Raw genomic sequence first — 15,518 nt, forward strand, 5'->3', positions numbered from 1 at the left:
ACAGTTAACATTCGACTAGCACCTTCAGCTGGAAATATTAAAATTTATCAGAAATTCACTTGAGAAATTGGTAAAGCTCACAAAACTAGTAAATAAATTTAGAGTCCAAACTGTGATGCCATTGTGAAATTTTCACAAAACAGTGGGCACACATGCAAATGATTGCAACTTTCAGCTGAAACGTGAGGCTGATTCAATGCCCAATGTAACACTTTGCCTACCTCATAAGACACCTTGCTCCAGAAATCAGCTGAATGGAAAGCCATGGGATATTTGCTGACAATGACCCCACTGATCTTGCCTAGAATTGGTTGAGACTTGCAGTGAACTTTCACAGGAATCATCATCACATATTGGATGAGTTCAAGAGAGGGTCACCATCACTATGTTGCGACAGGCTTAAGTGGCAAAGTATCGATCACTTGTACATGACATGTCAAGAAAGATTCAAGAATCTAATTTATCTATTTAATAATCCATCTTCAGGCTTTTGATGTTGTCATGGGTAATTAAAAAATAATTTTTACAGTGATGAGTGACATGTTAGAAAAAATGTGGTTACACATTGTATAGTAATACTACATACTATTTACTAAAAGTACATTTTCCTAATCTTACTTGTGCTAAAAGTTCCTGTTGATCTTTTTCAGTGTTTACAAATTAAATTTGGGTTTCAAAACATTGCTGTTTCTATTTGGGTAAATAGAAAAAAGAAATATGCTGTATTTTACAGAAGCCAGAATTTTGAAATCCAAATTCATACACCAACGGATAACAAATACTTAAATAAAGAATCCTATAAAAGAACGGAATGGGGAAGACAAGACATCTTTATAAGAAAATTAGAGAAATTAAAGGAAAATTCCAGGCAAAAATTGGAATGATAAAAGATAGAAACGGGAAAGATCTGAGTGAAGCAGAGGATGTTAAGGAAAGATGGGCAGAATATGTAGAAGACCTATACAAGAAAGAACTGCATAATGACAGGGCTCCTACTGCTGATGTTAATGTTAATTTAGAACTAGAGCCAGATATTTTGGAGAGCGGAATCCAGTGGGCCCTTGAAAATATGGCTGATAACAAAACTAGTGAACATGATGAAATACCAGCAGAATTGTATAAAGTCACTGGAAAGGATGCAGTGAAAGTGCTGCACTCAATATGTCAAAAAATATGGATCACACAGCAGTGGCCAGAAGACTGGAAAAGATTAGTATTCATCCCCTTTCCAAAGGAGAGAAGTTCTAAAGAACACTCAGATTACCGAACAATCACACTTATCTCACATGCTAGCAAAGTCATGTTGAAAATCTTACAAAATAAGACTTCGCCAATATCTAGATCGAGAGCTTACCAGAAGAACAAGCTGGATTTAGGAAAGGAAGAGGAACTAGAGGTCAAATTGCTAACATTCGATGGATTATGGAAAAAGCAAGAGAATTCCAGAGAGATGTGTACCTCTGCTTTATTGACTACGCCAAAGCCTTTGACTGCATCGATCACAACACATTATGGAACGTACTGAAAAACGTGGGTGTACCAGATCACCTCATTCATCTGATACGGAGTTTATACCTTGACCAAGAAGCCACGGTGAGAACTATGTATGGAACAACGAAATGGATAAAGATTCAGAAAGGAGTCTGGCAAGGCTGCATACTGTCACCGTACTTATTCAATCTGTATGCAGAACCTGTTATGAGGAATGCGAGGCTAGATGAAGGAGAAACAGGAATTAAAATAGCTGGAATAAATGTAAACAACCTCAGGTACGCGGATGATACGATCCTGTTGGCAGAAAGTGAAGAAGAATTGAGAACACACTTGCTGAAGGTGAAAGACAAAAGTGAAAAGGCCGGTCTTAGGCTGAATGTGAAGAAAATGAAAATTACGGCAACTACACCTACCAATTCGTGGGATATAGCAGGAGAAACCATGGAGGTAGTGACCACATTCAGTTATCTCGGTTCCCAGATATCTGCTGATGGCGACTGCAGCCATGGAATCCGGAGACGCCTGTTGCTCGGTAGACAGGCGATGTCAAACCTTGACAAGGTTATAAGGTCCAGAGATATAACACTAGCAACAAAGATCCGTACTGTGAGGGCTCTGGTCTTTCCAGTTGTGATGTATGGATGTGAGACCTGGACCATTAGAAAGGCTGAATAGCGAAGAATTGACTCCTTCGAATTGTGGTGTTGGAGGAAACTTCTTAGAGTTCCATGGACTGCAAAGAGAACCTACAGATCAATATTGGAGCAAATGAAATCAGATTTCTACCTGGAAGGTCTAATGTTAAAACAAAAGCTGACCTACTTTGGACAAACAATGCGAAGGCATGCCTCGCTGGAAAAAACATTAATGCTGGGGAAGATTGAAGGAACTAGAAGAAGAGGACTTCAGAGGATGAGATGGATCGATGGCATCACAGAAGCAATGTGTTCCAACCTGGAAGGTCTACGGGAGAAAGTGCAAGACAGGAAAAAGTGGCGCGATTTGGTTCATGGGGTCACGAAGAGTCAGAACCAATTACACGAATAGAGAGAGAGAGATACAAGAACACACAAATAATGTACTGACTGAAGGTATAATTAAATTTATCAGTTATTTACTAATTTGGATTATCTTTTGAACAGATTTAAAATATTTCGGCATTCGTAACTACACTGTGTTTTCTTAAGTCGAGCTGAAGGTATCTTTAATGCTTGACACTTCGACTATTATATTTTTCTTTGGCATGCAGAAGGCAATAGTATGTAAAGTAAGATGCACTCCAAAAAAGCACTCTATCTTCAGGCCACATCCTCAGCCAAGGATGCAGACAGGAGGGGTGAGTAGTCAGCACACCACTCTCCCAGTGGTTATGATGGTTTTCTTTGACCAGAGGTGTTACTGTTCAGCCGAGTAGCTCCTCAATTGGCATCACGAGGCTGAGTGCACCCCAAAAAATGGCAACAGTGCATGGTGGCCCAGATGTTCACGCATCCAAGTGCCAGCCATGCCCGACAGTGCTTAACTTCGGTGGTCTGGCGGGAATCAGTGTATCCACTGTGGCAAAACAGTTGCCAAAGTGAGATGGGACTGTTATATACATCATACTGTTTAAAATAAGACTGACAAGATATTTTAATTTTGGAAATTCCAGACACACCTCATGGCCTTCTCCTGCCAAACAAAATCCCACAAAAGAGTGCCATAAGTTAGATAGCAGTCAAAGAAAGCTTAGACCCAAACAACTGTTTTTCAGAAACACGAGCATATTTTATCCAACAGAAGAAAAGTAACGGCTTTTTAAAAATGTATTCTGTAAGACTGTTCCAAGTTAATTTCGAATCCACATACTACAAAGAAGTTAAACAGATATGCACTCAATGTCAACATTGGACAAACTGAAAATAAAGTTCACTTAACATGAAATACAACAGGAAGAAAACCGATAATATCGCACTACACTTATCAGCCAGAACATTATGACCACCTACCTAACAGCCAGTATGTCCACCTTTCGTATGGATACAGCAGCAAAGTGTCGTGGCATGGAAGCAATGAGGCCTTGGTAGATTGCTGGAGGGAGTTGGCACCATATCTGCACATAATTCCCATAAATTCCCTGGAGGGGGCGTCAAGCTCTGAAGCCACATTTGATCATACCCCACACGTGTTCGATCGGGTTCAGATCTGGCAAGCTGGAGGGCCTCCAGATCAATTGGAACTCAGCACTGTGTTCATTGAACCACTCCATCACACTCCTGGCCTTGTGACACGGTGGATTACCTTACTGAAAAACGCCACTGTTGTTGCGAAACATGATCGTCATGACGTGGTGTATTTGGTCTGAAACCAGCGTATGATACTCCTTGGCCATCATGATGCCTTGCACGGGCTCCACTCAACCCACGGATACCCACCTGAAGTGAAGAGCATTGTTACAGGAACAATAACGCACAATACATATTTACAAAAAATTTGATACGCTAGTGTCCTTCCCCCAAATATTACATGAAATGGTCCTCAAGAATGTGGGACTTAGGTCAGAAATCTGAAACATATTTTAATTAAAAAATATCTATCTAATATATATCTAATTTGTCACAGGTATGTGTATGCATATTAACCGAAGTGCAAGAGATGATTCTTACGTTATTGTAGCCAAATATCATCAAGAAATAAAGAGTTTACAGTTCAAACAATGGAATTTCCAAGTTGGAATATCAACAGTTATGGAAAGGACAGATTGCTACTGGCGATAAAGCTGACGTATTGAGTTTCAGACACTACAAAAAGATTGTTATACATTAAGCTTTCAACAAAAAACACAGAAGCAACCATACCTCATAAACACGAGTGCTTTCTCTGGCTGCTCAGGCCAAACTGAAACTGAAATGTGTCACCCCTCCTCAACTCACATCCCCTCACCCTCAATATCCACTGCTCTCTGCCAATGCACCTGCTGATGTTTACCCCTCCTCTGCTTCTCACATTTCTGTTCCCTTTTTTTTCTCTTCCCTCCCTCCTCTGCAGCCTCCCAACACTGCGCCAGGTAGCCTTGTCTGCACACACTGCCAGGCAGCAGTGTTTCCTCTTCCCTACCCCATCCTTGCTGCCCCTCCCCCTTCTCTGCTCCCCTACAGATTGTTGCTCCCATTCGAAACGTTTCAATTGCAGAGTGGTCTGAGCAGCCAGAGATAGTAGTAAGGTGTGCATGATATGTACTTCTTTGTGTGAATTCATGTGGGTTTTTCTTTTCTGATGAAGACTTAGGCCAAAAGTTAAAGGTTTAACAGGCTTTTCATTGTGTCTGCAACACAACATCTCATCTTTACGGTGAGTAGTAATCTATTCAGCTTACAATTTAATACTTACTTTCATAGATTGCATTACTGCACTGGAAGTCAGATTTTATGTAATATACATGTTATATGATATTTTATTAATATACATTAATTGTTTCAACTGAGATATTTGTCAGTGGAGTTTGGAGTAGGAGTAATTGTCCACCAACAAATACTTTATGCCCCTCTTAAATGATACTGTACTTTGTTCCATGGTCCAGTCACATTAATGTGACCACTGTCTTTGTGCAGTAACCACTCAAGATGGCAGTACTGGTAGTGGAGGGTGCGGATACTTGGAAAACAGTACAGCGATTGTTGTAATGCAGAAATGGAGTGATTTACCTGACATTCAAAAGGGCATGATCACTGGCTTTCAGGCCAAGGGTAGAAGCACATCCAAAATAGCTGACTTTGTGAACTGTTTGTGCGCCACCAGGGTTAAAGTGCAGCAAGTATGGCAAAATGGTGGTATCTGAAACCAGCACCAAGGCAGCTGCGGAAACATAAGCCATAGATGACAGGGGTGAATTATGACCGTGGAGATATATGAATAGATATGTTGAGCAAATGACCACCCACACAAACCAGGGGATACCATCAGTGTCTCCTCAATAAGCATTCAGTTAATGCTGTGTATATGGTCCTCCACAGCAGGCACCTTTTTCAAGCAAACATACTGATTGCTGTTACCTAGTGACAAAGGCTGGAATTCGCAGGCTAATACTGCAACTGGACATCTGCTGAATGGAGACAGGTGACGATGAATCAATTTTTATGCTCCTTCGGCCAGATGGTCATTAGAGTGTACGGCCCTGCAATAATCATCATAAGGGTCCAGGCTAGGCAAGGGAACATTATGGTCTGGGAAATGTTTTTATGGCATTTCCTGGGTAAATCTGTGATTCTGGGAGACACAATGGATTAACGTAAGTATGTGTCTATCCTTGGGGGCCATGACCACTCTATATGCAGTTTGTTTTTCTCTTGGTACAATGGCGTCCATCAGAAAAACAATACAACATGTCACACAACTAGCAGAGTATGTGCATGGTCCAATGAGCACCAGGATGAGTGTACCATGCTCCCCTGGGCACTCAACTTCCCAGATATAAACTCAATCAAAAATCTGTAGGACCACCTCAATGGGCAGTCTGCACCATGAATCTGCAACAGGGAAACCTAGCACAGTTGGCCACAGCGCTGGAGTTGGCATGGCTCTACATGCCTGTCAGTGCTCCCAGGGGGCTCACCACTCTTTGGTGGGTTCAAGCTTGGCTACCACAGGGGTCCTGCCTTGCAGCACCTTTCCCCTTCCATGCTGCATGTCTATCCTCTTGCTATTCTTTTTCTCCTCCCTTGGGGAACATGTCTGGGATGCTGTAGGAAATGTGTTCTGCATATTCAGTCACCAATATCAGAACAGTCTCTCCATTGTCTTTCATTCCTTCTTTCTTTTTTTCATTACCCTTCTCCTATCCTTCCTCTGCTTCTACATTGGAAGTTCCTCTTTTTCTTCTTCCTCCCTGTGTGCTCCTGAAGGCCAGCCCACATGTCTGGCAAGTAACAGGTGACTGGGTAATGCATAATTCCAAGACCAGGTTGACACATTGGGTTTGCACGTACCCCCTGGCAAAAGCCAGGCCCAGGGAGGGGTGATTGCCTGAGCTACTACCTTCCCACATTGCCGATAGGTCCCTCTGTTGGGTGTTCAGAAGGTGTGAACAATCACCTATGGTGGAGTGCCCCCTTCTGAGGGGGTCTCCACTTGGAAGGAGAGTGCCATTGGAGATGTTAGCAATCATGGGGGATTTTTTCGCAATGAGCCAATCGTCTTTTTCACCGTCAACGTCTGCCAAATGTAAATGGAATGAGGCTAATGATTCAAAGAGCCTCCCAGCTGTGCCATGGTTCCCCATGGTTTCACATACTGAAGATGGTCAGTCCTTTCCTGTGGTAAATCTGTTTACTATTCAGAAAGAAGTTGATGCAATTGCTGGCTCTGTGAAATCCTGCTCTCGTTTGTGAAATGGCACTTTGCTTTCGGAGACTACTACTGATTCTCAAGCACAACAATTGCTTGAACATTCGCTCCTCCATGGTTATCCTGTTGATGCAAAGGCCTATTGCATGCTGAATTCTTCCCATGGTGTTATTTACACTAGGCTGCTCGATAGTCTGACTGAGGCATAAGTCCAAAAGTACCTCTCTGATCAGAGTGTCATTGCAGTCCATCAGGTGAACAAAAAAGTAGATGCATCCTTAGTGCCCACACACACTCTTTTTCCCACTTTTGATAGAGTGGTTATTCTGTCAAAGATCAAAGCAGGCTATGAAGTTATCAAAGTACGACTGTACATTCCGAACCCAATACACTGCTACCAGTGTCATCATTACAACCACACTCGAGAGCCGTTTTGACATCCGGCCAAATATGTAACAAGTGATAGGGATGCTCCTCCTCCTTCTCACTGTATCAACTGCAATAGTGACCATGCCATCTCATCCCGAGATTGTTCCATGTAGCTCAATCTGGGTGAAGGACAAAGCTCCTTACCCGGTTGCTCGCAAGTTTCTGGCCAGTTGGAAACTCTGTGTTCTTCCATCTGGCACCTACAGTACTGTTCTTGCTACATCTTGCTCCACAAAAGACGTGGCCACACAGACATGTGACCTCAAATTTAGCACCACGGTTGTACAATCGCCCAGTGTAATGGCAGCATCCCCGCCTCCTCATGCAGCTTTGTAACAAGCCACCAAATTTTCACCTCACAGGGCAAAGTCACCTACTACACAACCGGCACACCATAGAGGACAGAAGCAATACTCCCACAAAGACTTCCTACATCCCTCCAGCCAACAAACATCTGAGTCTTCTTCTGCCAACTGGAAAGGCTCCAAGAAGTCAAGCCAAGGGAAGTGGCCTTCTCCTTCACCAACTCAGAGCTCCTCTCCAATGGTGTTGCCGCATGGTACCCTTGCCCGGCTGACCTCCGTGTTGCCAGTGAGCACCACTAACTGTTTTTCTGCCCTTGACTCCGCAGACCGACAGAAGGAGAATGCCAATGCTTCTGCAGACCTCACGGAGCAGCATCCTCCTGACTCTGTAGCAGCAAGTCTTTGAAGGTTGCCACTCGGCAGCCCCCAAGGTGACACCCCTTCATTTTTTCCTCCTCCAATGGAATGTTTGCACCTTTGATCCAACAAAGTGCTGCTATTAGAATCGCAGTGTCCACTTGTACTCTGCCTCCAAGAAACAAAATTGCATCCTCACGGCAACTTTGAGCTCTCACATTTCTTCCCAGTCTGCTTTGACCTTCCCCCCAAGGATGGCACTCCGTCCCATGAGGGAGTCATGCTGCTCGTCCAGGATAATGTTAACAGTCAACCCATCTCCCTGACTACCTGGCTCCAAGCTGTTGCAGTCCAAATTTTTGTTACGCATTTGACCTTTTCCCTTTGTACCATTCACATCCCTCTGCCATTCGGGATCACAAGGGCAGAATTCTTCCAGCTTATTGGGCAACTCCCTCGCCCCTTTCTGCTGCTTGGTGACTTCAATGCACACGATACCCTTTGGGGTTCGCCCAGAACCTGTCAGAGAGGTGCCCTCTTGGATGACCTCAGTCACCTTAACGTCATCTGCCTTACATGGGAGCACCCACATTCCTTTCAGACTTCACATACACCTATTTCCATTTGGACCTCTCCTTCTGCACTGCCCAGATTGCCCATTATATCGAGTGGTCCATTCTCTTTGACACTTACTCACACAACCATTTCCCATGTGCCATCCGATTGCTGAATCCTACCCCACCTACATGCACACCCAAATAGCAGCTTTCTAAGGCCGACTGGAGGCTTTACTCCTCCCTGGCGACCTTTGATGAACAACATTTCTCTAGTTACAATGACCACTTGGAATATCCTTACAGCCGCAGAACTTTCCATTCCTTGCATTTCTTCTTTACTGTGCCATGTCCCGGTCCCTTGGTGGACTGAGGCATGCTGCGATGACATTCACGAGTCGAGACATCCTCTCCGCATTTTTGTCATCCTATGATGGCAAACTGCATTCATTATAAACAACTGCATGTACAGTGTCGTCACATTCTTCAGGATAGCAAAAAAGCTAGCTGGATTCCATTTATTAGTTCTTTTAACAGTTCTGCTACCTCTTCCGTAGCGTGGGCCACCCTCCGATGGCTCTCTAGGACCAAGGGCCGTTCCGCAATTTCCAGCCTGACAGCAGCAGATGATGTCATAGTGGACCCTATTGCTATCTGCAACATGTTGGGCCGCCACTTTTTGGGGATTTCAAGCTCCTCCCATTATCACTCTGCCTTCCTCCATCAGAAATGAGTGGAGGAAGATTCGGCAATTCCCTTCTCTTCCCAGAATAGTGAGTGCAACGATGCTGCCTTTACTATAAGAGAGCTACATCGTGCTCTCACTTCATCCCAATCCTCTGCCCCAGGGCCAGACGATGTTCACATTTAGAGGTTGCAGCACCTTTCTCTGCAGGTGAGCACTTTCTCCTTCATACGCAGAACGAGACACTGGCGTGAAGTCCTGTCATACCCATACCTAAGCCTGGTAAGGACAAACACCTTCCCTCTAGCTAAAGACCAGTTTCTCTCACTAGCTGTGTTTGCAAGGTGATGGAACGTATGATTCATGCCCAGCTGGTATGGTGGCTCGAGTCTCGCTATTTACTAACAATTGCACAGTGTGGATTTTGAGCATGCCATTCTGCAGTTGACCATCTTGTCACTTTGTATACCCATGTCATGAATGGATTTCTGTGGAAATCTCAGATTGTCACCATGTTTTTCAATTTCGAGAAAGCGTACGACACATGCTGGAGGAGTGGTATCATCTGTACTGTCTACACGTGGGTTTTCCATGGCCGCATGCCCTGTTTCTTTCAGGAATTTTTAAAAGACAGAATTTTCAAGGTAAGTGTGGGTTCTGCCTTGTCAGACGTGTATCCAGGAAACTGTTGTGCCTCAGGATTCCATCCTGAACGTCATCCTTTTTGCTACTGCCATTAACCCTATAATGATGGCCTGTCTCCCACCGGGCATCTCCAGCTCCCTTTTTGTTGACGATTTTGGCATCTATTGCAGTCCCCCACGAACCTCTCTCATTGAGCGGCATCTTCGGTGATGTCTCTATCGCCTTTACTCATGGAGCATCGACAATGGCTTTCATTTCTCCGCTGACAAAATTGTTTGTATAAATTTTTGGCAGTGCAATTGGTTTCTTCCAACATCTTTACATCTTGGGCCTGTTGCTTTTCCGTTTGTTGAAACCACAAAATTCCTGGGGCTCATGCTCAATAGGAAACTTTCTTGGTCCTCCCACATGTCTTACCTGGCAGCCCACTGTATGTGGTCCATCAATGTCCTATGTGTCATCAGTAGTACTTCCTGGGGAGCAGATCAAACCACCATCCTCCATTTGTACCGGTCCCTTGTCTGCATAAAACTCGACTATGGGTATTTCGTTTGTGCATCTACTCGTCCGTCCCTCTTACACCATCTAAATACTACCCACCATCATGCCATCTGTTTAGCCACTGGCACCTTTTACACTAGCCCAGTTGAGAGTCTGTATGCAGAAGTTGGTGAACTAGCGCTGTCCTACCACCATGACTTTCTCTTCAGCAGATATGCATGCCATTTGTGTGCCTTAGGTGGTCATCGATCCTATGCCTCCTTCTTTGATATCTCCTTTGATAGCTACTACATTGCGCGTCCCTCTTCTCTGTTACCTTCTGGAGTTCGCTTTCGGCTCTTGTTCCAGCAGCTTAACTTTATACTACCTGCCACTTTCCCGATGGGTGTGAACCCTTCACCAACTTGGCTTCATGCGGCGGCCCGTGTTCACCTTGTCCTTCATTCGCTTCCTAAGGACACTATTCCTGCCTCACTCTAATGTCTTCAGTTTCACGACCTTCACACAGAACTTAGCGATAGTGCCTTTGTGTAAACTGATGGCTCTCGGACTGACCCTGGTGTCAGGTGTGCCTTCATCATTGGCATCGACATTTTTTGTTATTGGCTTCAAGAACACTGATCAGTGTTTACAGCATGGCTCTTCGCCCCGCATCAGGCCACACAGTACATCTGGTCACACAGGCTTTTCAATTGCCTCACGTACTCCGACTCTCTGTGTCCTTCAAAGCCTATGTGTGCTGTACATTGTCCATCCCCTAGTCCAAGGTGTCCAGGAAATCTGTCACTTGCTCACTCTTGATGGAGTCACCGTTGTGTTTATGTGGGTTTTTGGTCACATCAGTCTGATAGGAAACAAGGCCGCTGACGCTGCTGCCAAGGCTGCAGTCCTTGTGCCTCAGGCTGCTAGTTCTTACATTCCTTCCAATGATCTCCGCATTGCCGCTCATCAGCAGGTGGTGTCACTATGGCATCACTACTGGTGCTCCCTTCATATGAATAAGCTCTGGGCTATTAATCCTCTCCCAGCAGCTTTGACGACCTACTCTCAGCCCACTTTCCATGAGAAGATCACTTTAGTTAGGTTGCATATCAGGCTCTGTCTTTTTAGCTATCACCCTTTGTTAAGTGGTGCTCCCCCACCTCTTTGTGCTCATCGCCTTCAACCTTTGATGGTCTGCCATTTCCTGACGGAATGCCCTTTTATGAACCACTTACGTTCTCATTTGTGTTTGCCGTCTGACTTATTGACCTTTTTAGCAAATGACGCGCGGGCTGTCGACCGTGTTCTACTTTTCATCCATCTTAGCAATATGGCGAAGGACATTTAATCTTTAGTTCCAGATTTCCATTTCTCTAGGGCATATTTTATACCTCTTTCTCCGTGTCCCCGTTTTTATCTCTCTTCTCTTCCGTCCATTGGTATTAACATGTAGTCATTTTCAACTCCTCTCTTTGTCTTCATATTCCACAGTTCTAACGTGGGCGCGAATGACCCTAGTTATTTTTGCGCCCTAAAACAAAACAAATGCCTGTCAGTACCTTCCAAAACCTCACTGATTCTCTTCCTGCACATACACGCTGCAAAAGATAGTTATACAGGCTTCTGATAGGTGGTCACATTAATGTGACCGTATCATGTAAAAGCTAAACTTATAATAGCTGCAGGCAAGTTATAGAAAATTTGTGTTCCTGGGTAACGGGTATCTTTGTATATCAAAGTTAATCAGTTTAAATACAAGACTATTCTTATTTGTAGTAGACTTTAAAGGAGTTCTATTACCTGTTGCAAATTTAATTAAGGAATAAATATACTGACAAGCAGCAGCTAGTAGTCCCATTTCTTTGTACAGGCCTTTGCAGTATGCATTACCCAACCACGAGATTACTGCACTCAGCATCCCCTGGCCATGCAGTGACTTTAAAAAAAAAAAAAAAAAAACAAGTATAGTGATGACTAAAGATAATGCATCTCATTGTGAATGATTTCAAGACAGTTTTGCATATACTGTCACATGGTTCATTGTGTCCTCATGAAATATCACAATAACAAGTCACAATAGCCAACCTAAGTGCCCTCACTCCCAGATGCAGTATTGTGGTCACCTAATAGTTAAATTAACACCACAAATAATTCGTGTTCATTGTTGTTGTTGTTCTTGTTATCATCTTCTTTAGTCCAAAGACTGATTTAATGCAGTTCTCCACCTAGTATATCCTGTGCAAGCCTCTTCATTTCTGTTGCTACCTACAACATTTGAATCTTCTTGCTGTATCCTTCCCTTGGTCTCCCTCCGCAATTTTTACCTCCCACACTTACTTTCATTACCAAACTGACGATTCCTTCCAAACTGACGATTCCTTGATGCCTCAGGATGTGTCCTATCAACTGTTCCCTTCTTTTAGTCAAGTTGTGTCATAAATTTTTCGTCAGTTATATTCAGTATCTCCTCATTAGTTACTCAATGTACCCACGTAATCTTCAGCAATTTTCTGAACACATTTCAAAAGCTCCTAATCTCTACGAATTGCACATCATACACTTTTCACTTCTATACAAGGTGACACTCCAGACAAATACCTTCACAAAAGACCATATAATACTTACGTTTACATTAGATGTTAACAAATTTCTCATTTTCAGAAATGCTTTTATTGCTATAGCCAGTCTGCATTTTATATTCTTTACTTCAGTTATAATCAGTTATTTTGCTGCACAACTCATCTATTAGTTTTAGTGTCTCATCTTATAATGTAATTCCCTCAGTGTCACCTCATTTAATTCAAATATATTCCACTACCCTTGTTTTACTTTTGTTGGTGATCTTCTCATATTCAAAATCCTTTGCTGTTCCTGACAGCATAACAAAGCCATGAGCAAACTGCGAAGTTTTTATTTATTATTCCTGTACTTTAATTCCCTTTCCAAATTTGGTTCAAATGGTTCAAATGGCTCTGAGCACTATGGGACTCAACTGCTGTGGTCATCAGTCCCCTAGAACTTAGAACTACTTAAACCTAACTAACCTAAGGACATCACACACAGCCATGCCCAAGGCAGCATTCGAACCTGCGACCGTAGCAGTCGCACGGTTCCGGACTGCGCGCCTAGAACCGCGAGACCACCGCGGCCGGCTTTCCAAATTTCTCCTTTTTTTCTTTAACTGCTTGCGCAATGTACAGATTAAATAACATTGAGAACATGTTACAACCCTGTCTCGTTCACTTCTCAACCACTGCATCTGTTTCACATCTTTCAACTCTTATAAGTGCAGTCTGGTTACCACACAAGTTGTGAAAAACTTTTTACTCTCTATTTTATCTCTGGAATGTTCAGAGAGTGTATTCCAGTCAGCACTGCCAAAAGCTTTCACTACATATACAAGTGCAATAAGTAGATTTCTTTAACTTATGTTCTAAGATAAATCATAGGTTCAGTAAGGCTTCGCGTGTTCCCGCATTTCTTTCCCGCCCGATGTCGAATTCTACCAATTTTTTCATTCTTCTGTACATAATTTGTGCCAGTATTTTTCAATTATGACTTATTACACTAATGAATCAGTAGTATTCACACTGACTTATTTGGTGTTGGAGTTATTGCATTCTTCTTCAAATCTGAGGGTATTTAACCTGTCTCACACATCTGGTGCATCTGGTAGAATAATTTTCCTAGCTATCCCAAAGATTTCAATAACTCAGAGAGGATGTGATCTACTCCAGGGGCCTTATTTCAACTTAGTTCTTTCAATGCTCTCCCATCTCTTCTTTGTTTACTTCCTGTGGTGTCACCGCCAGACACCACACTTGCTAGGTGGTAGCTTAAATTGGCCGCGGTCCATTAGTACATGTCGGACCCGCGTGTCGCCACTGTCAGGATCGCAGACTGAGTGCCACCACAAGGCAGGTCTCGAGAGACGTACTAGCACTCGCCCCAGTTGTACGGACGACATTGCTAGCGACTACACGTACGAAGCCTTTCTCTCATTTGCCGCGAGACATTTAGAATAGCCTTCAGCTAAGTTAATGGCTACGACCTAGCAAGGCACCATTTGTAACATTGCATGTATCTCAAGATAGTCTCACTTGTATCATCAAGAATGCTGTATACAAATAAGGATTAAAAGTTAAGTATATTCCATAGCTACGTTCTTTTCTTTATTGCATTCATTACGAATCCTGTTCCAGACTTCGCGCCAGTCGGCGTGTGTGTACGTGTGCCCTTTCGGCTACCCGTCACTGTGGACTGGCTGCCTTGTCAGTCCACTACACTTCCTCTTCCCTTTCTATAATACTGCCTTCAAGTTCCTCTTCCCTTTCTATAACACTGCCTTCAAGTTCTTTCCTTGTATACACCTTCCATGTATTCCCTCAACATTTCAGCTTTCCCTTCTGTGCTCAGTACTTACTGACTTGCTGTCTGAACTTTTGGGACACATATAACTGTCAGTCTTTCCTACAAAGGTTTGTTTGATTTGCATTTGACAGTGTAAAAACATGGCTCCGGCTAAGTGAATTGACACACGTATCACTGGTGTAGTACCTGCAGATGAGCAGAACTGATTGTCTTTTAAAAAATGAGGGTGAGACTATTTGCCAAACTCTGTTTACCATTTCTTCTGTTTCTGTATGTATGCTTCAATTGATTACAATACTAGTGACATCTGCAAAAACAAGTAACTCTGTTTATTGTGTATTAGACAGAAAATCATTCACATACACAAATCAAAAAGAAGTTTTGCATCACCTTGGTTCCGAGAACCTGTACAGAACCTGTACAGAAAATTGGAACAGAGATCAACATGAACATCATTTCTGCCCTTTTTATTGCTCATGAAAACCACACACTGCTTGTTGTACTACCATACAGTGAGGCGTTCACAGTGGTGGTCCAGATTGATGAAGACAACGGTACCTTCAATACCCAGTAGTAAATCCTCTTGCATTGATGTATTGTATTCATCATGGCATACTACCCAAAAGTTCATCAAGGCACTACTCCTCAACAGTGATTCAGCGTAGATCCCTCAGAGTGGTTGGGGGTTACATTGTCCATAAACAGCCATCTTCAATCTACCCCAGCCATGTTCTATAGGTTCCATGTCTGGAGAACATGCTGGCCACTCTAGCCAACCGATGTCGTTATCCTGAACGAAGTCATTCACAAGATGCACACGATGGGGGCATGAATTGTCATCCATGAAGACAAATGCCTCGCCAATATGCTGGT

The 15,518-nt window shown here is 43.3% G+C and overlaps 1 protein-coding gene across 1 annotated transcript; it reads left to right on the top strand.

Annotated features, from left to right (window-relative positions):
- The first annotated feature begins 811 nt into the window (after positions 1-811).
- LOC126195618 (uncharacterized) lies at positions 812-1,525 on the top strand. The gene has a single exon (XM_049934244.1). It carries the CDS (start codon positions 812-814, stop codon positions 1,523-1,525), a length of 714 nt encoding a protein of 237 aa, XP_049790201.1.
- Positions 1,526-15,518: the final 13,993 nt, after the last annotated feature.

Source organism: Schistocerca nitens, chromosome 7, assembly GCF_023898315.1.
Source record: "Schistocerca nitens isolate TAMUIC-IGC-003100 chromosome 7, iqSchNite1.1, whole genome shotgun sequence".
Lineage (NCBI taxonomy): Eukaryota > Metazoa > Arthropoda > Insecta > Orthoptera > Acrididae > Schistocerca > Schistocerca nitens.